We start from the raw sequence: 26,703 nt of genomic DNA, 5'->3' as shown, positions 1-26,703 counted from the left end.
GTTTTTCTAAATCATGCAACACAACAGAACCTATCAGGGCTACTAGTACCATCTCTTGCCACAAGACAGAGGAGAGGTTCACTTACCATTTGTGCTGGTTATCTCCAAATTTTTAGTTTTGCAACTTACATCCCTTTGCTTCTGTCTCAGACGATACGTTTTAAACTATGGCCCCATTCATTGTCACTGCTCTCGAATTGGCAATAACACAGGCCGACGATTTCAATTTTCCAGGACGGAGAGGGGGCAAAGGGTTGTGCTTAATATAGAGTAGGTGCCGCTCAATGTGATCACTTTAGGACAAATACAATTTGATAACAATAACCAACTGATAACAATAACCGAAAAGTATCCAGGAGACACAAAATAATGATTTTTTTTTTCAATTGAAATGCATTTATTTTGGCAATCTCAAATTAAAATCACAATGACTCAACTGAATGCAGTTTTAAATTATAAATTATTAAATTAACAGAATGGAAATATCTGAATTTTAAATAGTTAAAGCTAAATTATGCAATTTTTAATCACGTAGCAATAGGTGAAGTAAAATATGACGTTTTCCCTGACATTCGTAAACCAGTTTCAAAGCACATTCAGCTTTTCTATCTTTTCCAGCATGGTTTTGCTTGTTGTTTAAATTTTAATTTAACTTCGCTTTGTTTTCAATCTTGACACAATTCTTTAACAGCCTACAAAGTAAAGGCAAAAATAGAGGTCCTGCATCAATACCTGCAACGTGTCCAGCGACTGAATTTTGTTAGGTTCAAAAGGAAGTTTTCTAAGGGGGAGTCTGTGGTCACTGGGGGGAGAATTTTCTGTAGCTTCATTCCTAGAAAAATTTTGAACTGCTACTGAAAACCACAAAATGCTACACAGAAAGTTAGTCTCGTCAGGGTTTGCCTATGTATTTCTGTTAATTGAGGAACAAAAACGGGGAAAAAATTGAAAGTTTATGAAAAAGTGATAACAATAAACGAAGACGCTGATTACAATATCCGACTTTTTTAATGTGTGTTAACATACAAGTGTTCTGGGACTTCGTGATTCTGATAACATTAAGCGAATGATAACATTAACGGTGATCACATTAAGCGGCACCTATTGTAGTTTATAGGGGAAAAAAACAAAATAAGTACAAAAATGCATAATTTTATTACATTTTTAAGATCTAGAGGGTTAGGGGGTGTCAATTGCCCCCCCCCCCCCCTTGATCGCCCAAATGACAAGCCTGCTCTAACAATCACCCAAAGGTCTTGAGAGGACGCATTCCTCTGACTCCCCAGGAGTGCCCTGAACTTACATTTTTAGGAGGGCAGAAATTCTCATTATGCCAAATGGAACTTTTAATTTTGCCGAATGATAAAAAATGGTATGCATACAAAGTACATCTAATGAAAAGGGACAGTTGGGCATTTAAAAATTGCAATTTAGCAATTTTGTTTTCAAATTTGCCCAATTGTTAGACAAAATTTGCCAAATAAAAAATCTATTGGGAGTTCACAGTGACCTCCCATTGGGAGGTCTCTGAGTGTCAGTCAGTATCAATGCTTCTAAGATCCTTTTGGTGTATTTTGTAGTCATGGATAAACCAAATTAAAATGTTTGGGAGGAGAGAATTTCTTAATTTACCAAACAAAACTCTGAATTTAACTAAAAGATAAAATTTGAGTACACACACAATACAAGAGACATTAGGCCTAAAAAGCTATAATATCTCCAAATTCGCTGAATAAGGAAATTTTTGGGTAGTCACAGTGGCTTAACATGACCTCCATTGGGGCACCCCTGTTTATAGCAGAGCTGCGAACCAGAACTCAATGGAAAACTGGAAAAAAGAGTTATTGTAGTTTCAACAAGACCGGAATTGAACCGAAAAAATTAATGTTTTTTTGGTTCAATATATATATCTTCAGTCATTTTGTTACTGTAATGAGCTTATCAATATTTCTAATTTAACCTACACCATATAATTTTCATAATTGCATATACATTGTTCATTGATTTTAACAATACTAGAAACAAATTCCAACTTTTGGAAAATAATCATGAACTAAACTGTCGAACGGGATCTTTATCTTGGATAACAATGCCAATATGATTGCAATTCTCTGTTCACCGCTCGTATTGTAATTGTATATGGTGGTTAATTATATCAATTTACATAGAGTAACAATTTAAATGAGCATAAATTGTTGTCGATTTTGATAGAACTACTGTTTTTGTTATGATAGAATTATATTTTTAGTACAAGTAAGAATATACATAAAATAACAAGTTGTTCATTTGGAAATGAACCATAAACTGTCATATGACATCAATATTTTCATACTAAGCTTCTATTTTTAAACTAACATTTTAATTTAAAAAAAAATATATTGTTTCTTATTCTGTAAAACTTGATGAGTACTTGAAATAAAGATAATTCAATAATAGTGAAGGATGCAGACAGATTGCACAATGCAAAGAACATATGCGTTTTGTTGCTTACACTTGGAAAAGTAGACTTACCTAATTATACAATGTTGCTGCAATTTTGTAGCTAACCTTTAAACAGCTACTGTTAGTTCTGCTCTAAAAACAGTAGATAGAACAAAATATACAGAATAAAAATTAAAAGTTTTTTATTAACTTCATAAGCTTGAGTTTTCTATGAAATTCCTCTATGTTGACTCTCCTCGAAAAAAAAAAAGACTAATAATGCTAACAGCAAAATTCTGCGAATCTGAACACAAACATACGGAATTCTGTTAATTAGAAGAAAAATCACAAGCAAGTATTCCTTTAGATAGCTCCCTTTATGACTATCATTTTAGTTAATAATTTTGATAATTGATGGAGCAGAAATGGGCAAAGGCCCAAAAGAAAAGTGTAAAAATTAATAAACATCTGCATCTCTTACCCGAGTTATTCTTTTGACTAGAGGGGAGGTGGTGGTGCTGTCATAAGGAAAAAGCTCTTGAGCATTCCCATTCTCTGTATCCAACACCATGTATTTGGTGGACAAAGCGATGCATACAAATTGCCCATCCATGGCCTGCAAAAGAGAAAATGAAATTTTACACTTTGAGAATAATAAAAAATGTAAAGAAAAATGGATACTCTTAAAAGACTAGAAAGTCGCCCATCAAGGTATGATGGGTGAAAATGGCTTCTACATTTGAACGAAGCCATTGCCTGTTAGGTGATATTTTGATTATTGAAATTGTAACCCTAACTCCAATGGATTAACTCTAAACTCCAGTAGATAGCGTTCATTGTTGACTATTTTTTCGTTTCTTCATTCCCCTGAAATAACAGTCTTGCCAGTAAAAATGTTAAGTTGCCGGATCGTGTTCAGCCTTGTCACAATGCAGCCTTTCCCTGCATGTTAACCATTACCAGAACATATTATCAAATTATCATGCCGTCGCCAGAGTTTCATTATTGAAACACGTGGGTTACTCGATCATCGACTATTAATTAAATGAGGATTAAAACAGATTCAACAACAACGAACAATTGATTATTGCAATCAATTTACTTTTGTGGTCTAAGTTAGCAAGGAGTATGTCTGAAAACAGTTCTGTGACTTATTTCTGGGGTAATGGACCATCTTCAATCATAGTTGTTTCTGCTTGATGTTTTGTCAAGCTTTTTTGTAGCACAAATGATGCGATTGATTTTTCATTAAAATTTAAAAACCAAATCAATTTTTTTAATTATTAAAACTTTAGAAACATTTTTAATTTTCAAATGTTCAAGAAACATGCTATCCAATTTTAAGTATCATGAGGTATTGTAATATTTCTGCAGTTTTAATATATAGAAGTTTGGTAAGACCTCATTTGGAGTTGCTGTTCAGTTTTGGTCTCCTTATCTTAAGAAAGATATTAAAGTATTGGAAAGGGTTCAAAGGCGGGCTACAAGGCTAATAAATGGACTCTCTCACTTAGACTATGATTCCAGGCTTAGAATGCTAAAAATGTACAGTCTTGAGCAAAGAAGAGACCGAGGGGACATGATTCAGTTGTTTAAATTTATTAAAATGAAAGATGTTACGGGGCTGAAGTTTAGCACTGAAAACAGGAGACGGGGTCATTGTTTTAAGCTATTTAAATCTCAGGCTAACATGGATATTAGGAAAAATTATTATTATAGCAGGGTAGTGGAACCTTGGAACAGCTTACAGGAATAGGTGGGAATGAGCAAGGGAGTAGATAGTTTTAAGAGGGCCATTGATCTTCACTGGGGATTGTAAATTGACTAGGACCAGTCTAGCTGGGCCCAGAGCCTATTGCTGGTCGTCACTTTTGTATTTGTATTCCTACCAACTGTGAATCACATACGAACTTTTTAATTGTATCTTCCATTCTTGCTGACATAGTGCAATGAAAATTAGGGAGGTTTTATGAAAATTGATTTTACAACAAAAATTTGATTGGATTTGATGGGTTTAAAAAACTTGAGTAAGGATAGTTTAAAAGAAGAAAATACCAATACAAATTAAAAACTATACACCAAAAAGGAAAATTTCAAGGATGCAAGAATGTTTGAGTCGGACTACAATTTTGCACTTCTAAAACACATATTATTTCATAAATTATATTGTTTCATTGTAGGGATGTTTATGGAAACGTCTAAACCTGCACAAAAATTTACTTTTTAGGGGGGTTTTCTGATGGATAAAAATTTGGGGGAGTTACACTTGTTTAAAACTTTGAGAAAGGATCAAAATTTGTGATCCTCTCAAATGAACCAGGAGGGTTATTAGCTATTATATTCTGTTCAGGGACGTAAACATAAATTTTGGGGCCTGTCACAAATGACGTCTATGGCGCACCTCCATATTGTTTATCCCTATATTCTACCCGCCACTTAAAAAAATTGGACCTCCTTCAGGTTCAGGCCCTGGCCAACACAGGTGTCCCTTCTCCCCCCCCCCCCCCAGTGCATACCCCTGATTCTGTTACTAAAACAAAATATTTTGCTCAGTCATACTTGTGAGATGATATTTTAATGCTTTAATCAGAGAAATAAGCCCAGATGAAATGTAAAAAAATTCAAAATTCATAATAATGTCATTTTTAGATTTAATACAGTAGAAGACCGTTATAACGCATACCTTGGGACCAGAGCTTTTGCGTTATAAAGGTTTTTGCGCTATATAGATCATTTCACAAATTTTGAAACTAATATTAAGAATATATCTATATATTAGCACTTCAGAATGAGTTTTAGCTGCAATGACTATTAAAGCACTAAGGTTACTATTGATCATTCACAAATAAATATGTTTCACAATCAAAACAAAGTGAATTATCCTGCACTTCTGCTTCATGGTTTGCATAACAGCTGCATTTTCAAGAGCCATCTGGTATTTTCTGTTTACTGTGAAAAAAAGAATTTCATTTAAAAGCTTTGAATTAAGATGGAAAGATGCAAAACTGTTTCAAAACTTAATTTGCCTTACAATTTTTATGTTTGCAAAAAGAAACAGATGGATTTTTTAAACTTTAAAACCTATTGTTTACTTCTGAAAAGTTGTGCGGTTTATAGAGAATTGCATTATATAGGTCGGCATTAATAAGGTATTCTACTGTATTTTTATTTTAACATTTTTCTGAATAAGTGAAATCACTCAGGTAATACATACATACCATCATGAGGGGAGGTTCAGGCACATTGATGTCTCGAATGGGAATAATTTTATCATCAGTTACATGACAGATGATCAGTTGCTTTCTTTTTGCTATGCAAACCTACAGGGAAAAAGATTCAATTAATCATTCAAAAGTTGATTTTTTTTAAATTAAAAAATAAACAAAAAAGTTTCATGGGAGTTGGACATAAACCCAAGAGAGACTGCATTATCTTGACTAATTGGGTCCACGACTATTTATCCCATCATCATAAACATTTAACTGAAGATATAAAACTTCTGAAAAACTTTTTATGAAATTTCCAGACAAGGGCGGATTCAGGGGAGGATCAAAGGGTCAGCTGACGCCCCTGTGACAAGAATTTTACTACGATTATTTTTAAAATTTAAATTTTTAGATCCGTAAAAATAGCTCATGGAAACAATATCAACCTTGTTTTTGCTTGGTTCTGTAAGGTGTTTCTTCTCAGCGCATCATAATTCAAGCGCTTTAAACCACATATCGTGCGTGTGTGTTTTGTGTGGTTTTAGCAACTACAGCTGTAATTTCATATGTTCAAAGCTTACGGAAACTTGACCAGCCTGTTTGTCAAAAGAACTATATTTTTTGATGAAAATTTGGGAGAATATGATCCATGGTGCAGGATGTGCCATTACAAAAATTAGGAGGCGAGGGAGTGATTTAAAATGGTTTTGTTCTTAATTTGAGGGGTGGGGGATGCTTCATAGCACATGAGGCGATGTGCCATCACCCTTAGAGGGATGGGCACGCTTGCTTAACTGATACTTTTTTACGTAGAAGGTATAACGCTGGCCATTGAAACTTGACCTTTGCAAACATTTCTGGGTCTATCCCTGTTCCCAAACCTATTTTAGCTAAATGTAATTAATTAACTTTTAATTGAACAAAAAAAAAGAACCAATAATAAAAAAAATGTTGCAATATTATTGCAGGCCAGTGACGGTTTATACTTACCTCAACACTGAAAGGATTATTGGTGTCTGGATTTTCATTCAGGCAAAAAAATGACACATTTTTTGTTTTAGACATAGTTGGAATCATCTGAAAATGAGAAAATACTTAGTGTAAAAAATATTTTTATGTAAAAAAGTTAAAAAAAACTTCACACACACACACACATAGAGTACATGTACTTGAGTGAAGACATCTCCAGAGTGACCAACTAAGCTTATGCATTGTCACCCTATAAATGGGCCTTCTCAGAGGGGCTGCTGTAGCCCCCCCCCCTTCCAAAATTTAGAAAATATATATATATATATATATATATATATATATATATATTTTTTTTTTTTTAATTTGAAAAATTGATTTATTGACAGTTGCTTCAATTTAAAATTATCACTGAGTTTGGCTCTAGTAACTTTGAGACTGATTTTGCCATTGTATATTCCTTCTTTGTCGAAAGAAAAAAATGTACATTTTTCATTGAAAGAGGAAAGTAATTGGCATTTAGTTAGAGGGCGCTACAGTTGCTGGGGAGTGTTTTTGCTGCTCCTGAGATAAGTGATTTTTTACTGTAATTGTTTATTTTACTACTTTAGTTTCAGTATTTTTATTGTATTTTATCATATAATTAAGTGTTCTTGTGCTTTTAAGTCTTATTTTTGATTTACTTGCTTTCTTAAAGTGTTTTTCTATTCTGTGTAGCTAAGCCTAAATTGTGCTGATTTCTTGTTAAGCCTGACTGCTCTGTTTAGGGTGTAACTTGTTTATTTTAATTTACTGCTTGTCTCAGGATTTAATAATATTTGTATCTTTTACTTCCAATGCTTTCTAATTCTAATAATTAGCATTATTTCTCCAATTTTGTATTTTTGTATTGACTTTTTAAGTGTACCATTTTGAGCTAGAATGGGAGTTATATGCATAATGAAGGAGGTTAAAAGTGGTAAAGGGGACAAGTGGATTTCTTGTGACCTATGTCAGATGTTCTGCTTGTTTAAGGGGAAGGATGAGTCTGAGAAGGATTTCATTTGCACAAATTGTGTTGAACTCTCAGAAATCAGAGTTAGGATGCTTACTTTGGAGGGTGAGTTAGCATTAGGCTGTAGGCGTGTAGATGGGGTAAACACTCCAGAGGGAAAGGGGGAAGTTAGCAAAAAGGAGGTTGGCATTAGCTGTGTGTTAGATAGTGGGAATATTCCAGAATTAAAGGAGGAAGTTTGTAAAAAGGATGTGGGAATTAGCTGTGTGTTAGATAGTGGGAAAATTCCAGAGGTAAAGGGGAAAGTTATTGCTGAGGCGACTGACTGGGAAACAAAGGGTATAATTTTGGGAGATTCAGTGGTGCGTGAGGTGGGAAACTCATTACGCAGACTTAGATGTAAGGTGGCTAGATGTTGTTTGCCAGGGGCTCGGGTAAGAGATGTAAATAGGGTTGCTGAAAAGAAGGGGGTATTTAATAAAGAGGATGTAGTTACTTTGTGGGTGGGAACTAACGATGTAGGCCATAGTAACAATGATGAGTTTACAAAGGAATGGGATTCCCTGTTGGACAAAGCAACCAACTGTTCGGCAAATGTCCAAGTGGTTGGTTTGCTTCCCAGGTATGGAGTGCATAGGAGTTGGTTAAACCAACGGGCTAGGTGTATGAACCTGGTACTCAAGGAAATTTGCGTTAAGCGTAGTATCAGGTTTATTGATGTGTGGAGTAGATGTAAAAGAGATTGGATTGCTAGGGATGGCCTACATCTGAGCTCTACAGGGGTCAAAATGGTTAGTGGTTTGGTTTTAGAGGCTTCAGAATCAAAAAACTAAGTTGGAATGGGGGGCATGGTTTAAGGAGCAGAATTTGAAAGGGTACTAACTATCGGGATTTTAGTAGAAACGGAAATAGGGTGGCTAATAAGAGAAAAGATTTTAACACTTGGGATTCAAACAATCGTGCAGCATTAAATAAAAGTAAGATGGGCTTACTTAAGGTTTTTTATACAAATGCTCGTAGTATTAGGAACAAGATGGAAGAATTGAATAGCATAATTATAGACGAGAGGTTGGATATTATTGGAGTTACCGAGACATAGGCTACCGAAAGTGATGATGATTTATTATCTATTGCTGGGTATAATTTGTTCAGACAAGATAGAGTAGGTAAAAGAGGTGGCGGGGTTTTATTTTATGTCAGAGACACTTTAATTTGCAATGAATTGGTAATTAATGATAAACCTAATGAGATTTATATGATTTGGCTGGAGTTGATTAGTAATAAGGGCAAAAAACTACGTTTGGGGAATATTTATAGGCCACCCAACTTAAGCCAGGGTCAAGACGAACAGATGTTTAGTATTATTAGTGACATTTCTAGCAAGGGGTCAGTCATCATAATGGGAGATTTTAATTTTCCAGGAATTGATTGGAATAATTTTTACCATAGTAATAGCAGAGAAGAGGATTTTTTGAAAGTAATTGGTGACTGTTTCTTAGATCAAATTGTAACTCAGGGTACTCGACAGGACCCGATTTTAGATCTAGTTTTCTGCGACATGGAAGGCTCTGTTCAGGGGTTATGTGTAGGGGAACACATTGGAGATAGTGACCACAACAGTATTAGGTTTGGGATTAAATTTGATATGCACAAAGTAGAGAATTTTAGGTTTGTGCCCAATTTCAGAAATACTGACTTTGTGGCACTTCGGCAGAGTTTGAAAGCAGTTTTTTCTTCTGGATTGGACAATAGCGATGTGAATCTTCAGTGGGCAGAGTTTAAGGAAAATCTAGCGAATACGGTTAGGGATCATGTTCCTTTTAGGAGAAAGGGTGTCAACACTAAAATTTGGCCAATGTGGTTCTCCAGGGAAACTAAAGACGCTCTAAATTACAAGCAAGCTGCTTTTCATAGGTTTAGAGAAACAGGTCACAGTGCAGATAGGCTCCAATATTGTAAGGCAAGGCGTAAATTTAAGTATTTGGTACGGATTCAGAAAATAGAGTTGGAGCAAAGACTGGCAGATAACATAAACAGGAATCCCAAGAGGTTTTTTGCATACGCTAATTCGGGGAAAGTTCGAAATAGTCATATTGGCCCACTGGTTGATGAGCATGGAATTTTAATTCAGGACGATAGTGATATTGCTAATGTTCTTAATAACTTTTTTCGAGTGTTTTTAACGATAACTGTATCTCAACAGTTGACACCAACAAGACACAAGCTATAGTACAGCTTGAGGACTTTGTACTTTCCAGGGATGACGTTTTACTTCATTTGAAAAAAATTAAAGAGACTAAGGCTCCGGGGCCAGATAATACTTATCTGAAAATTTTAGTTGAATGTGCAGAGGAATTAGCAGATGTAATCGCAAACATTTTCAATGCTTCTTATAATTCGGGGACAGTGCCAGAGGACTGGAAGCTGGCTAACATTACACCGCTCTTCAAGAAAGGGTCTAAAGGGAGTGCGGGAAATTATAGACCTGTGAGTCTAACTTCGGTGGTTTGCAAAATTTTTGAAACATTAAAGATTTTTGAAAATTAAGATAGTAAATTTTCTAGAGACTAATAATCTATTGACTAGTTTTCAGTACGGTTTTAGGAAAGGTAAATCTTGTGCAACTGATTTATTACATTTCTATGACAAAGTTACCATGGCTTTGGACAATAAGAAGCCTGTAGATGTTGTTTACATTGATTTTCAAAAAGCTTTCGATAAGGTACCGCATGTTGCTCTACTTAGCAAATTAGCTGATATAGGAATAGGAGGGAAAACTTTCATTTGGGTAAAAAATTGGCTGACCGGAAGGAAACAAAGAGTAGTTGTAAGGGGAAATTATTCTAATTGGAGTGAGGTCTTAAGCGGGGTTCCTCAAGGATCAGTGTTAGGGCCTGTTTTGTTCACTGTCTTTATGAACGATATTCACAAAAATATTTCTGGGAACATGAATTGTTTTGCTGATGATGTCAAAGTTATGGGGACTGTAGAAAATGAAGAACAAGCAAATCAGCTGCAAGAGGATCTAGATCATATTACGGAGTGGGCTGATAAATGGGGTATGGCTGCTAATGTTGGGAAATGTCAAGTGCTATATTTAGGGCATGGAAATAAGTGTAAAAGTTATTATTTGCAAGGTTCAGTCATTAGTCAGGCAGACAAAGTTACTGATCTGGGGGTCCTAATAAGTCAGGATTTAAAGTTTAGCCAACAGTGCAGCATTGCTAGCAACAAAGCCAATAAGATGCTTGGGTTTATCAATAGATCTATTTCAAATAAATCTAAAGAAGTTCTTCTGCCCTTATATAGAAGTTTGGTAAGACCCCATTTGGAGTATGCTGTTCAGTTTTGGTCTCCTTATCTTAAGAAAGACATTAATGTATTGGAAAGGGTTCAAAGGCGGGCTACAAGGCTAATAAGTGGACTTTCCCACTTAGATTATGATTCCAGGCTTAGAAGGCTAAAAATGTACAGTCTTGAGCAAAGAAGAGACCGAGGGGACATGATTCAGCTGTTTAAATTTATTAAAACGAAAGATGTTACGGGGCTAAAGTTTAGCACTGAAAACAGGACAAGGGGTCATTGTTTTAAGCTATTTAAATCTCAGGCTAACATGGATATTAGGAAAAATTATTATTTTAGCAGGGTGGTGGAACCTTGGAACAGCTTACCGGAAGAGGTGGTAATGAGCAAAGGAGTAGACAGTTTTAAGAGGGCCACTGATCTTCACTGGGGATTGTAAATTGACTAGGACCAGTCTAGCTGGGCCCAGAGCCTGTTGCTGGTCGTCACTTTTGTATTTGTATTTAGTTGCTGTTTAGTTGCATCATTATCGCAATACAATTGTGAAGGTAAAGCATGTTAACACAAGGTCCCTTCTCAACTCTTCACACAAAAAAATGTTCTTCCCTTTTCAAAAGTGTGTTATTAACACAGGCCCCCCCCCCCCTCCACCATATACAGTGAAAAAGTTTTAAATTTAGAAAAAGTACCAGCAAAAAAGTGTTATTTCAGAATTTTCCTAAGGGGGGGGGGTAGGCAGAAGGCTCATACTCATTGCATTAACAGCGAGATAAATATTCAAATGCATAATTACATTGTTTGTGAAATCTAGGGCAATTGACCCCTGATTGCCCAAATGACAGGCCTGCCCCCCCTTCCACCTTGAGCTTGATACAACCTCAATAACAACTTACGCGTGCATGATTTTCATTCTGCACTTTATGGAGCCATTTGAAGTATTTATCTGGCATTCTACAGATTAGTACACTTTTATTTTGAGCTGATTTTGCTATGCATGTTTATTGCAGTCTTGCCGTAAGTTATGCCTCAGTTTTTTTTCCTTTCTAAGCATTTAGGAATAGTAAGCAGTAGCAACCAAATGCATTTTAAGCAGTTCTTCTTATTATTTTTTTGACTATATTTTAACAGTACATTCATAGCTTGCATTCGACGAGCTCAACCGGTAGCTACCGGTTAACCGATCATGTGACAGCTAATGATCACGTGCTTTAATCAAAAAATCAATAGATTAAAATGGTAACCGGTGAGGTAACAGATAGATGATAGAACGCTGCGGTTACTCACCGGTCGACCGGTGAGGTTCGTCGAATGCAACCAGTTATTTACTTATTAATTAAATGTATATGCATTGGAAGGGGAAGAGTAAACAAACTTATTTTCCTACAAGCTTTAGATTGCAAATATTAGGCATAATAATAATAACACATTTTCTCCCACAAATTGTCAAGTTTAATACTCAAGTTATGATATTCAGTGATGGAAGAGGAGAAACATGGTTTTGGAGCAGCAAAATTTCATTTTGGAATATCTACATAACCATTTTGAAGAACAGGAAGAAAAAAAAATTGAAACAGCAAAATATCTGTTTTGGAACACAAATCATTTTGGAGCATTGGATTGTAAAAGGAAAAGCTAATGATTAACTCTTCATTTGGATCAGCAAATAACTTCAGTACAAATCACACATAAAACTAAATGAATATTCTCATACCCAACTGCCTTGTTTACAACATAACTTCTTTCAAAATACATCCAAAAAATTAAATAAAATAAAGATTTGTAAGATACACTAAACAATAACTAATTTACATCTTTTAAATTAAATGTAACTTAAGATTTCTTTGAACGGTCAAAAGAATTAAAATTGAGTAATCACCTCAAGGTCGAACATACTGAGCACCAGCATGGTTCCATCGCAAAGAGCTAAAATTCGGTTGAGGGCAGAAATTGCTTTCAACAGGATGATGGGTTTTTTCTGTAAAATAAAAACACTCGTTGGCAATGCAGCATAAAGAAGAGAATACAGTTTATATTTTATTCCTAGTACTTACAGCTTATATTTTTATTCCCAGTTTATATTTTACACAAAAAACAAACAAAAAAGAAAAAAAACTTGTATTTTCTTCATTCCCTCTCAAAAATTAGATATCTAAAGAGGTTCTATATATATGGATTAACCCTATGTGTTTGATATGCTCAGAGACACTGGAGCCATGGACTTGGCTTAGCTTTGCTAACAAATGAGGACTAGCAACAATAACACAAACCAAAACAAATTAATATTTTTGCTTGAAAGAAATCCTTTGTAAGAGATTAATTAAGCAAACAGAGATTCAAAAAATAAATATTTTATACATGCTCCATTTTTATTTAACTACTTAAAATATAGATCAGAGTTTCCTCTACAGTCGCCTTTTTTTGCAAAATGTGAAACAACTATCTAAATTAGAAAAATGAAGCAAGGTATTTTCGCTTTTATGCTCAAAAAAGAAAAAAAGATACTCAATTTGAGAGAGCAAGTAAGCATGGCGATAGAACTTGATCTTTTTATCAATCTTAGCTAACATGTTTCAACTATCAATAAGTTCAACAATACTTTGATTGGGCATTATATTTCCCCCAATAATTGCATTGTGGCTAAAGGTAGTCCAGTTACTAAAGGCAAACATTTATTGTATACTCCAACTAAAACACATTACATTTGAAATCAATTTAAACGTATATTAAACAGTCCCTCCTCGGAACAGTCGTAAGTTTTATACTCCAACACTGTTCCAGATACCGTGCCACAGCCAAGCCAGCCAGAGGGTTTAATTAACTTCGCCAGATTTGCATTTGCTTTTTCTGCTGAGTTCAGGCACGTTGCCACAGCATTATTGGTGTTTTAAAAAATCAAACTTGTGTACTCTCAATGCTTACATTTTTCATTTCAAATTTTAAAGAAATATTAGCTACTGAGTATTTATTTCTCCAAGGATGACAATGCCGAGATTTGAATTTCGCTTTCAACTGGAGATGAAACACATAGAGTGAGTACAAAAGATATGCAAATGCATTCATTAGCTTTCGACATTTTAGCATTTTGCTAAAGCTTTTTTCCCACTGTTAGCTTTTTTACTAAAGAATATTTGCAGTCAGCTCAAACCCTGATACATGAAGGGCTCGGGGGAAGAATGCGATTTACCACATGATGTGAATGTTTCAGTATACATATTTCCAACTTAAAAAAAAAATATTTGTAGAGTTTTACAAAGGAATTATACATTTTGTATTCTGCAATACTAAAACCAGATATGTTTTTCTCTAAATGACCTAATCCATTGTCATCTTTATTTCAATTTTAGTTGTACGAAAAAAAATTTTGATCGAAAAGCCACTCCTTGTGGCTCATCACACTTCAGCCCCGAGTTACCATGGCTTTGGACAATAAGAAGCCTGTAGATGTTGTTTACATTGATTTTCAAAAAGCTTTCGATAAGGTACTGCATGTTGCTCTACTTAGCAAATTAGCTGATATAGGAATAGGAGGGAAAACTTTCATTTGGGTAAAAAACTGGCTGACCGGAAGGAAACAAAGGGTAGTTGTAAGGGGAAATTATTCTAATTGGAGTGAGGTTTTAAGAGGGGTTCCTCAAGGATCAGTGTTAGGGCCTGTTTTGTTCATTGTTTTTATGAACGATATTCACAAAAATAATTCAGTGAACATAAATTGTTTTGCTGATGATGTCAAAGTTATGGGGACTGTAGAAAATGAAGAACAAGCAAAACAGCTGCAAGAGGATCTAGATCCTATTACAGAGTGGGCTGATAAATGGGGTATGGCTGTTAATGTTGGGAAATGTCAAGTGCTACATTTAGGGCATGGAAATAAGTGTACAAGTTATTATTTGCAAGGTTCAGTCATTAGTCAGGCAGATAAAGTTACTGATCTGGGGGTCTTAATAAGTCAGGATTTGAATTTTAGTCAACAGTGCAGCATTGCTAGTAACAAGGCCAATAAGATGCTTGGGTTTATCAATAGCTCTATTTCAAACAAATCTAAAGAAGTTCTTCTGCCCTTATATAGAAGTTTGGTAAGACCTCATTTGGAGTATGCTGTTCAGTTTTGGTCTCCTTATCTTAAGAAAGACATTAACGTATTGGAAAGGGTTCAAAGGCTAATAAATGGACTTTCTCCCTTAGACTATGATTCCAGGCTTAGAAGGCTAAAAATGTACAGTCTTGAGCAAAGAAGAGACCGAGGGGACATGATTCAGTTGTTTAAATTTATTAAAATGAAAGATGTTATGGGGCTGAAGTTTAGCACTGAAAACAGGACAAGGGGTCATTGTTTTAAGCTATTTAAATCTCAGGCTAACATGGATGTTAGGAAAAATTATTATTTTAGCAGGGTAGTGGAACCTTGGAACAGTTTACCAGAAGAGGTTGTAATGAGCAAGGGAGTAGATAGTTTTAAGAGGGCCATTGATCTTCACTGGGGATTGTAAATTGACTAGGACCAGTCTAGCTGGGCCCAGGGCCTGTTGCTGGTCGTCACTTTTGTATTTGTATTTGTGTATATTTCCAACTGCTGATTGCAGCAAAAAGATAATCATTTATCATGATCTAGTAGCAATTATTAGCTCATTAAAATTAAACACGGGACATCACTATGCAAAATAGAAATCAAGCACAGGAAACATGTCTAAGGACTTCTATCACTTACCAAATCAAAATATTTTTGGTTCTGTTTGGTGCAATCAAATATCACGTTCCCACCTTGGAATGTTTTTTCTTCTAATAAATAATGGATCACAAAGCTAGTTACAGAAATGGAAGAGAAATTAGTTAACAATAAATGAATGTATAATTATTATTTTAAAATTAACAATATCACTTTCTTTCATGTTCTATGGTAGCAAAAATATATGTTTTTACTCTTGTGTTGCTAACATGATTGTGTCTGAAACCAAAATGTTAACCTGTCAGGTAACAAATATATGAAGATCCAAAAATCGACTTTCGCTCTTCTTCATTTCACGCAGTTTAATAATGGTGTAACTAAGCTGCAAACAAATTTTAGGTTATCTGCCAGTGTCACATATAGGGAGGAGCAAGCCAAGGGCTTTTGCCCAGGGCAGCAACTCCTGGAGGTGGCACATACAATATATTTCAATGTTTGCTTTTTAATTGATAATCAATTCAAAAAATTTGAAGGAAGGTGGGTAAAGGCAGCAGTTTCAAGATTTGTCTCGGCTTGAAAAAAAAAATCGAATATCCAACATTATTATCAGCTGCAGATTTCATTCTGATAGTAATAGTTTTTACTATTACTATCAGAATTGCTCACATATGCAGTCTAATTGGATTTCTTCAATAGATGTTCTTAATACTGAAAATAGCTTCATTCAAAAGAGTAACAAGAAAAAGAGCACATTTAATGCAGCGTTCGATTACTGTATTTTGGGCAGCATGCGCCACATCCTTTATTTCTAAAGAAATATTTATTAAAGTGGGAAAAAATTCAACTATAGGTGCATTTGCTATTGTATACTTCAAGTTCATAAGGAAATAACTTGAATAACAATATAAAATGCATGTGCATTTGCTATTCCATCAACTATGCCACATACTGTAGCCAGTTAAAATATCTATCATTTAACTGAATATTTTCTACAAACCATTCTTGGGTTCCGACATATAAATTTTTGCCACAACTTTCCAAACACTCAATCTGAAAAGAAAAGATCACAGTTAAAAAAATTTCACAGTAAAAACTGAATTAAAAAATACATTTTCTAAAACATTAAACAGTGCATTTTCATCATTGCTCACATATGCACTGAAGTTTTATTAATTTATTTGAATTTAAGAAAAAATTAAAATAATTAAATAAAAAAATTCATTTTTACTTTCCTATCCAAAAAGATTTTTCCACTGAGGTTTGTAAATACAGTAGAACATCGGTATAATAACCCCACGACCTCTTCATTAGAACAACCATCTTAAAAAGTCCCAATTATTTTACCATAGGAATAATGTTAATTTTGAATCATTCAGGCCGAGGACTGCTGATGGCCTTTGAAAAAAGTGAGAAAGGTGACAAATTTGAAAACAAAGGTGACTAAAAGGTGACAAAAAAAGTAACTAAAAGGTGACCAAAAGCAATTTGTTAAGAACTCAAAAAACAGAAAAGGACTATCTTTTTTTACTGACTTTTACCAAAATAGCCTATATGCTTTTTGTAAAGATTTCTACAGTTTCACTTTTAATAGATGTTTTAATTTTTTTCCATTTTCTTAGTTTCTTCTTCACAATCCTTGCTTTTTGCTCTTCTTTTTGCTTCTGTTTCAATTCCAAATTCTTTTTCCTTTTACATTCCTCCATGTATGTTGTGTAATTTGCGTGTGTTTGTTGTGCACATTTAATCATTTCTGGACCAATTGGTAAAGAAAGCAAATGAGGATATTCTTTTTTACAGCGTCTTTAACTATAAGTATGCTGTTTAAAAATCTTTCAGTCCTTGCTGTCTTATTTTCACCAAAAAGATGCTTTGAAATGGAAAATAGTCTTTCAATGTCAGCATCACCATGGCCCTGTTTATGCAGCTGGATTCAACCCGGCGTCAACCCGGATTAACGGAATAAGGCCGTTTTGTGCATCCAACCCGGCTTTAAGCCGCGTTCAATGCAGGAGGGGATTCCCTCCACCTACATTGAAGGATTATTGGCGGATTTTTCCGACAAGAAGTACAATTAAGAGTAATTACCGTGGATAAAGTTCTGTATATGTGTTTCGTCAATGAAAGTTTTATTTTTAAATGAAATTGAAAACCAAAATAAAGTAAATTAATAAAAATTAATCAATTTGAAACAATTTTTTCAGAAAAAATATAATAAAAGCATATTTCGGAACAGTTTTTTGGTATGGGTTGGAACCCTAAAAACCCACCCCTGAATGCGGTCATGATATTGACAATCACAAAAGGCAAAAATTTTAATTTAGAAATGGTTTTAGAAGATCCAGACATATTTTTACACGATTTGCTGATTAATGCTAGTTCTCACAATGCTGATCCCCAGTCGAAATTAGTAAAAACTATTGCATTTGTCACAAGCTATTTTTGATTAAATTTATGAAAATCAAGTAAGAAATTAAAAGGATTAAATAATAGGATTCATATTGAAATATAATAGTATTCACAGTGTAGTTGTGATAAGTAATTAACCCATTATGCCCCAAATTATTTTCAGAAAAGTTCTGAAATATGTTTTTTAATGCTCAATTTAACTATAAAAAAGACACACACACAAAAAAAGGATATTAGCGCATGGACTGATAAAAAAGCACATGGATTGATGGGAACGTAAATGAGAATCCACGATTCGACAAAAATGGGTCTTCCCATCAACCCGGCTGCAATCCCCCTTTTATCCACCTTCCGCTTCAACCTGGGATGAAGCCGGAGTGTACATAAACAGGGCCCATGTGATAATGCAAGTGAAGCTTTTATCACCTTAGAAACATTGGGAAACTTTAGAACATTGTAAGTTGAGTCCTTTTTTGAAATGTGCTGCTGCCAGTAGATATCAATGGTTTTGTTTTTGGATGCTTCATCATCTTTTTCCAGCTGCAAAAGTTTCCATTCATCTTGCAACCTATCGAACGGAACATTAAAAGGCATGATTTTGGTAATCTTTATCAAATCCTTACAGCTTCTAGATTTACTTCTCTCTTTTGGATCCAAAAATTTGAAACTTTTCAGTAACCCGTTTGATATGCAACTTTTTTCTATTACGTACTTGAATGAAGTCACACAATGCTTTTTAACACTTCTTAAAAACATAATCTTTTCATTTTCTTTCAGTTTTGACAGTTCATCTGTCACCTATCCACTAACAACGAGATCTTCAAGAGGTAGTCTGTTACCAACTGCAAACAGTTTATCCGTGTCTACGTTTGAAAAATCAACTTTCTTTATGACAGAGGCTTTTATAACTCGAGCCATAAAAGTTTGAACAATGGTCTCTATTTCTTGGTACAATTTGTGTACCATAGGCGCTTGGCATTGAAAGCGTTTTGTTTCGTGAACAGCATAAACAAATCAGCAGATGAAAAGATAAAATGCAGCTCAGCTTTTGTAGAAGGTCTTTTTAAAACATTTGCAACAGCTTTATATAACCTGCATTGCATAGCTGAATTCTTTTTCAAAGGCACATGTTTAAAAAAATAATACTGAAGAGCATCCCACTGTTCCAGTAGTCTGTTTGCTGCAGGTCCAAGAGTAAGGCAATGGGTAGTTGTGTGTTTCAGGAACTTGTGATGAGGTGTATTTAGTTGAGCTTGCACTTCTTCAAAGTCCTCATAACGGGAAGGCCAACCATCAAAATAGCTATAAGTACTAAGAAGAAGCTCAGATGATTCTTCACCTAAATACTGCAATGCTTTGACATACGCATTATGCATTGTATGAATACTGCAAGTACCAATATTTATTAGGCTTTTTTCTCGTGTCTCAAGGATAATAGTGTCAAACAACCTAAAAACCTTTTTATTAACATAAGGACCATCCAAAGGAAAGCATGAGACATCTATTCATGGATAATTACTCTCGGTAAGTGCTTCACATAGCTTCTCAATCGAAATTTCACCAACTGCCTTGCCCAAGAAGAAAGTTTTGAGATGCCTTGTTGTGATGCAACATTGGCTTTCAGACCAAAATTTTGTTGTTCGTTGCAGGCCTTTTTTGTCTTTGACATTGGTAGTTTCATCAAAACTCAAAGTATAATACGATAAACATGCTTCTTTTAACATACATTTCCGAAAATAAGGAGCAAGTCCATCTGTAGAAGGGATAGAAAGACTGGTTCTGCTCATAGGGTGCAATTGCAAGCGATAAAAAAATTCCCCGATTTCTCGATAGCATAGCTATTTTTCTTAAACAACAACAAGGTGGGGGGGGGGCATATTTAAGGCTATTTTTTAAATTAATTTCACTGTTAAAGCTACCATTCAGATACTTTTCAAAGATTTAATTATTTAAAAAAAAAAATCCTAAGACGCATTTCAAAAAAGGTGAGAAAGGTGACAAAAGTTGCAAAAGGTGACTAAAAGTAACCAAATTTTCAAAAGGTGAGAAAGGTGACTGACTCCTCGCACTGATTCATTACAACAACCCTAAGCATATTATTTTCATTAGAGCGACCCCCAATTTTAGTCCGCAGAGCTCATGAGCAAGTGGGCTAATTGTACATTGTACTGTGGTGCAACTTCAAGAAACCTGTAATTCTCTCTTTGTGTTTGCTTAAAGGAGGGGAGGGGGCATGACGAAAAGGGGAGAACTAAAAGCCAGAAGGAAGGGAGGAGGAGCAATCAAAAGCATTTCCGAGAAACGAGTTGCAAGAACGGACATTCTTCTTGTTTCCAATTGGCCGGAGACTGCATGCTTGTGAATGTGAAGTGTGGCGGGTTGCAGAGGGGATGTACGTCACTATTATCTCTTTTCCAAGTTTGAGAAATTCGTATTGCACTGTTCACTCGTTAAAATGGCTAAGCGAAATCAAATTTCTATAGATGTTAAGTGCAAGATTTTGGCCGCTGTCGATGAGAATAAATGTCCAAAAGCTGAAATTGCAAGACAGTTTAATATCCAAAAAAGCAAGTTATTCACGATCCTCAAAAAACAGAGATAAAATTTTAGCAGCGAATGATGCAGGTGTCTCAAAATCTAGATGCATGCATGAGAGGGAAAATTCCCGCTTTTAGAGAAAGACTTAGTGGACTGGCTCAAAATGAAGCGGTCATGCAATACTCCAATTGATGGAAATGTCTTAAAAGAAAAAGCCAGGATTTTTTCTGAAAAAGTGGATGTTGAAATAGATTTTAAAGCTTCAAATGGATGGTTTGAGAAGTTCAAGGAAAGACACGGACTCTCTTTGAAAAAGCTATGCAGTGAGAGTGTGGAAGTCGATGCTGCAACAGTCAACGGATGGAGGAAAGAACAATTGAAAACTTTACTAGAAAAATATGAGCCAGACAACCTTTTTAATGCAGATGAAATGGCTCTCTACTACAAGCTGTTGCCTGATAAAAGTCAGGTACTTAAAGGTAGAGAAAATGCGCACGGAGGAAAACATTCAAAGTAGCGGTTGACAATTCTTCCTGCGGCAAACATGACGGGAACCAAGAAGTTGCCTCTTTTATTAATCGGAAGTCAGCAAACCCAAGGTGCTTTAAGAGTGTGAAAACTGTATCGATTGCGTACAAAAACAACAAAAAAGCGTGGATGACTAGTGCCTTATTCGAAGAAAGGATTTGAAAACTTGACCAGAAGATGGCTACAAATAAAAGAAAGATTTTGCCGATTGTTGACAACTGCACTGCTTATCCTGCAATCGGAAATTTAAAAGCCATAAAATTGGAATTTATCCCTCCTAATGTCACCACAATACTTCAACCCTTAGATCAGGGAGTTATACATTGCTTCAAATCCAACTATCGAAAAATGTTAGTCAGAAGAATGATTGCCGCTATGTAAAACATGAAGACGTACAGCATTGATATCCTAGATGCTATGCATCTAGCTGAATTAGCATAGAATGATGTTTCACAAAACAGAATAGCACATTGTTTTCGTCATGCCAGCTTTAAGATGAAAGAAGAATTTCAGAAAGAGTTGGGAAATCAGCCAGCTGAATTCCGACCCTTATCGCCCAGTGCTTCTGTAGATGACTTTAGACACTAACGAAATGACTCAGCTCCTCAGTGTCAAATTTACAGATCATCAAAAATCTTTTGATGAGTATGTTGTGGTACACGAAAATTTACAGTGCTGAGAAGAAAATTTGAATGAGAACAATTTTATTTCCTGTATTACCGGAAATGAAGAAATCTGCAATTCAGATGACAGAGAAGAAATCGTCCAAGCTTTTGAAGAAGTGAATGAAAAAGAAGTCTTCAATGCAATCAATGCCTTGCGTCAATATTTTGAAGGACAATTTAATTCTGAAGATTTCCTTTAGAGACGTACCGAGTAGCACTTTGGCCGAGTAGCCGAGTACCGAGTACTCGGCCTTTCATTACTCGGCCGAGTACCGAGTATTCGGCCTTTCACTACTCGGCCAAGTTACCAAGTACCAATTATGTTTTAAGAAGAACCACCGACACACATGTGATGAATGTTGAACTTATTGGGAATAGTTGTATAGACCTCCTTGTCCATATAACAGTTTTTAAAACTAAATTCCTGCTGAAATTTAATTACGCATTATTTAAAAAATTTTGTTTATGTCAAAAGTTTTACAAAAAAATTATTTTTAAAATTAAAAATAAATAAATAAAAGGTATGATTAATCAAGTTGGAATTAAAACAAATTATACCAATCTATTATAGTTCTAGTCCGCCAAACATAAATAATTTTTAAAAGCAAATAAAACAAATGTGCAGGAACACTGCAGACACGTGTTTCTGCATTACAAGGAACGTCTTTTTCAGCGCATAAAACATGAGCTAAAGAATGTAAAGACATTTGACAGAAGAATCCGACTTTTGGCGGATGCCTTTAAATCCACGAGCTCACATTTTGTGCATTGAAAAAGGAATTCCTTGTAATGCCAAAACACGTGTCTGCACTGTGCTTTTAACATTGTTTTATTTCCATTTATTTTTTAAGCAAAGGTATTTTTATATTTCTTATAATTAATTTTTGTTTGTAGCAAAATCCATTTTTAATATAAAAATTCCATATTTTCTACACTTACTTTTTTTGCACAATTTTTAATAAATAAGTTTTATTAACTTTGGGGACATTAAAATAAAGACTAATTCCATTGAAGCATTACAAACTTCATTATTCTCAAAATTTAAATTTGACTTGTACTAAATGATTGCAGAAAATTATATATGCTTGCACTTTTTTATAAATTTTAATATCTGTCTTGGACAATATTCAATTTTTTGCAACTACTCGGTATTGGCCGAGTATCTGATCAAAATTGGGAACGAATAAATACTAGAAGTGTTCTCTAGGTATTTACTGTTGGATCATTTCCTTGCTCATTTTTTAAAATTATTTTCTCAATTCATTACAACGACCATATGATGTTGGTCCCATAGGGGGCGTTATACCAAGGTTCTACTGCATTTGATATTTGATCAAATCTTTCCGGCAAACAACGGAGAGCACATAACCTAACTTTGCTCCTGAACCTGGAGGCCCTTTTGGTTCAGTGGTTAAAGCACAGGTTAGCATCTCAAAGGTCCGTGGTTCAAACCCCGACATGGACACGCATCGTTCCTCCACGTAATTATGATTCATAGGATACATCTTCATTTTTTACATCAATGAGATTTTGTAGGTAAGCCCTAGGTAGCGGGCGGCAACTTCTGTGGGTAGGCAAACTTACCCTATTTGTTTATGTGTTTTTTTCTTTTTGAAACTTGATATAATAACATGGGTTAGGGGGAGGTGGATTCCAAGCTTCAGTCCCAGTTTGAAATAATTGAAGATATGGCCCTATTACATTCCAAGTTAAAACTCAAACCCAGAAAAAAAAGCTTTTTTTTTCTTTCATTTATAAATCAACTTATTTAAAGAGCATCAAATTCAAAGCACAAAGTGCACATGAGTAATTAATGAACTTGAAAGAAAAGCACATGCAATATAAAAAGCACGAAATGCATCAAAATTTTCTTTATGGTAAGGTGATCAGATGTCCCGTTTTGAATGTCTGTTTTCAAGTAGCCTGTCCTGTTCTCACCACATAGTTGCAGAAACGTCTGCTTTTTTAAAGTAGCAGACTGGATGTTTTGAAAATGTTTGTGGGTGAATTTTTTTAAGGACTTTCATTCCAATAATTTGAATCATATGAGCTTTCACATAAAAAATGTTTCTTTTCATAATCATAATGCACAAGTAAAAGCTTATGCTTGATTATGAACAATTTGGGGACTAGCGAAATTAGTTTAAGGGCCAATCTCTGTTCAAAGAAATGTAGATTGCATAAATGCATTGTATGAAATCTTGTAAGAATTTCATTGATTTAAAGTCAACACTAAATGCATTCAAGAAAAATTGTGCAATTCTTTTTTCGGAGTACTTTTCGCTAATGAGCACTTTTTAAAATACACATGCAGTTGCAAAAAATTGCTAAATGTCCCGGTTTAAAGAGAAAAATAAATGGTCACCTTAGGCAATAAGCAATTCGTTTTCGTGCTTTGACACAAAAAAAATCATGTTTTTTTTTTTTTTTTTTTTTTTTTTTTGTGCTAAAACTAAAAGTGTTGAAGCTTTTGCAGTCGCAGTAAAGAATTTTCCATTTTTGCAGGGGGATTTTTTTTTTTTTTTTTTGAAGATTCAACTAAAAAAATTCAAAGAAATATCTGCTTTTCATAGAAAAATTATGATGAAAAAAAATCAAACCTTCAAACAAAATGAAACTACGACAACAGAAGAGAATAAAGTGAACATTAATTTATATTTGGAAATAAAATGTAATGAATCAGTCAGGCGAGAAAAGGTAATATAATTTACCACTGTTTTGACTTTCTCAGTCCAACACACACGTTCAACTGCAGGCACCAGGTCAAAAGCCTTAATACTCATGTTTGTATAGGTGTAATATAAATAATACTTAAATTGCTACAGAAATGCATCTCTTTAAATTGTTCATGTGTTGACTATAAACATATGACACCAGAGCGCACCAGTTCTGATTTATTCTGATATGCATCGTAAATATTATCATCTCAGTGTTCTACAAATCGATTTCATACACAAAATCAAGAGAATAAGTGAAATTTTCAATTTTTTATTTGTAGACACTGGAATTTAATCAACCGATGCACATGGTAACTCCTCCCCTCATAGCAGAAATATTTACTTTCCGCTTCCGTTAGAAAATTTACGGAGTTGCCACTTGTCATGTAATCAAAAATAATAGTTAAAAGTCTTCTCAAACATTTAAAATTGTTTTGTGGTTTATTTTAAGCTTTAATTTTAGCCTGAGGTTTATTAACAAGTCAAATATTATGCACATGTGTATTTAAATTGTTCTGAAGAAAACATGTATCATTTCCTTTCTTTGTTTTCCCCTGCATTTATGATTCTAATGATAAATTTTGAGTAACTTGTTTGTATTTACAAATTGCAATTACTCTTAAAGACAAATATATTGCCTAAAATATTTTAATATCGATCCTAAAATAATAATAACAAAAAAACTATCAGTCTTGTGGCAACTTGGTTGGCAGGTTTCGATTTGTCATTTGACGCATTTTTGCTTAGGAAATATAAAAAAAAATCAAAAGGTTAGCTCTCTTTTTCTGATCATTTTGTGCAGTTTTATCTTATTTGAATCGAGCTACATAATTTTTACACAAATACTTTTCCTTCTTTCTGAAAAGTTTGTCTCCTCTGCGCGCACCCGATTTTATCAGGCTTCGTTGAATAATCCTTTAATAATTAGAAATCTCCGTAAATAATATTAAATAATGTTCCTAATTTGTTGTTTAAAATCTAATCGGAAGAATGGAAGTATGAAAAAATATGTATTTCCATTAGAAATCTTAGTAAAAAAATTTCTCATCCCTCCATAATACTTCTCACCGGAACCTCGAAAAAAACCTTTTTTTCCCCTTCATTTTCCGTCTATCAAATCAAGTTTCATTATATTTTTTCTCTAGTCTTCAATATCTATTCTTCTAGGATCAAATGTAACTATTTCTAAAAATATTAAAGCGAAAGGTAAAACCATTAATAGTCGAGAGATTTCGTAAGAGTCGTATTTTCACGATTTTATACAATTATTTAAAATCAAATGAAACTTCCAATGTTGTTATTTTCGTAAATAAAATCTGTTTGTTTCTCTTTTGAAGCAATTACTATTTTTTAATCATTACCCTTTTTTAATGAATCTCAAAAGATTTAATCCGGTTATGATAATATCGGGTTTGCGTTAAAAATCGGTGCTGAAAACTTCAACCTGATTTTATCCTCCAATAAAAGATTTTTTTTATCTCATGTATGTATCAGAATAAAATATTTTTTAATAAGTTGAGGTTACATGGTATAGAAATGTAAGTAATTGTTGACATTTTCCTTTCTTTGAAAATCCCATATTGAAAAAGATTTTAAAACAAGAAAAGGAAAATCCTGATAAAATAGGAAATAGGGCATTCCACGGTATTTTTGACATTATGTAGAGTCCGTAATGTGACCTTTTTTTGCCATAACTTTTTAATTTACCGTTTGATTTACAAATTATTTTAATTTGAGCTAGTGTGTTGGTAGGAAAAGATCAAAATAAAATAACATGCTAATCAAACAGTAAATTAAAAAGTTATGGCAAAAAAGGTCACGTTACGGACTCTACATAAATGTCAAAAATACCTTGGAATGCCCCAAATACAGAAATAGTTCGACACTAGTGTGTTTAATAATATATTCTGCTTTGTGCTAGAATTTCACATGAGCGTTGCACATACTTAGCATTCATTTGAGTCTAATTGAAGACAATATTGTCCAGCAATGCTATCTAATGATTAAATTTAGTTTTAGGAAATGATACAAATATTAACTTTGATTGAATAGATTCAGACTATGATCAATCTTTCTTAAGCAGGCTGGAGTCTCTTTCTCAGACATTTTCTGTGTGAGGATCTGAAAAATTTAGATTCGAAATGGAATCTAACCCTGGATTTCAGCCCCAGCCTGATAAATGGTGACCCGGAGTGCTCTAGAGCTCTTAAATTTTAGTCCGATCGAAAGATCCGTTTATTTTTAACCCCCCGCCCCCTTTTTTTTCCAACCTGTTAAATTTTCCAGGCCTAAAATA

General features: G+C 34.3%; 1 protein-coding gene across 1 annotated transcript in view; it reads right to left on the bottom strand.

Moving 5' to 3' along the window:
* The window catches only part of LOC129217690 (transforming growth factor-beta receptor-associated protein 1-like), a 57,886-nt gene extending 33,135 nt beyond the window's left edge, over positions 1-24,751 (bottom strand). The window contains exons 1-7 of the mRNA XM_054852024.1: positions 24,402-24,751; positions 16,551-16,603; positions 15,596-15,689; positions 12,767-12,865; positions 6,618-6,704; positions 5,640-5,741; positions 2,903-3,037 (exon numbers count right to left, since the gene is read on the bottom strand). Coding sequence (XP_054707999.1) covers positions 2,903-3,037; positions 5,640-5,741; positions 6,618-6,704; positions 12,767-12,865; positions 15,596-15,689; positions 16,551-16,603; positions 24,402-24,473 — 642 coding nt within the window. The 5' untranslated portion in view covers positions 24,474-24,751. The remainder of the gene's footprint in view (positions 1-2,902; positions 3,038-5,639; positions 5,742-6,617; positions 6,705-12,766; positions 12,866-15,595; positions 15,690-16,550; positions 16,604-24,401) is intronic.
* Between the last annotated feature and the right edge of the window lie 1,952 nt (positions 24,752-26,703).

The sequence above is a fragment of the Uloborus diversus genome, chromosome 2 (genome assembly GCF_026930045.1).
Source record: "Uloborus diversus isolate 005 chromosome 2, Udiv.v.3.1, whole genome shotgun sequence".
Taxonomy (NCBI): domain Eukaryota; kingdom Metazoa; phylum Arthropoda; class Arachnida; order Araneae; family Uloboridae; genus Uloborus; species Uloborus diversus.
This window is presented reverse-complemented; position numbering and strand designations above follow the sequence as displayed.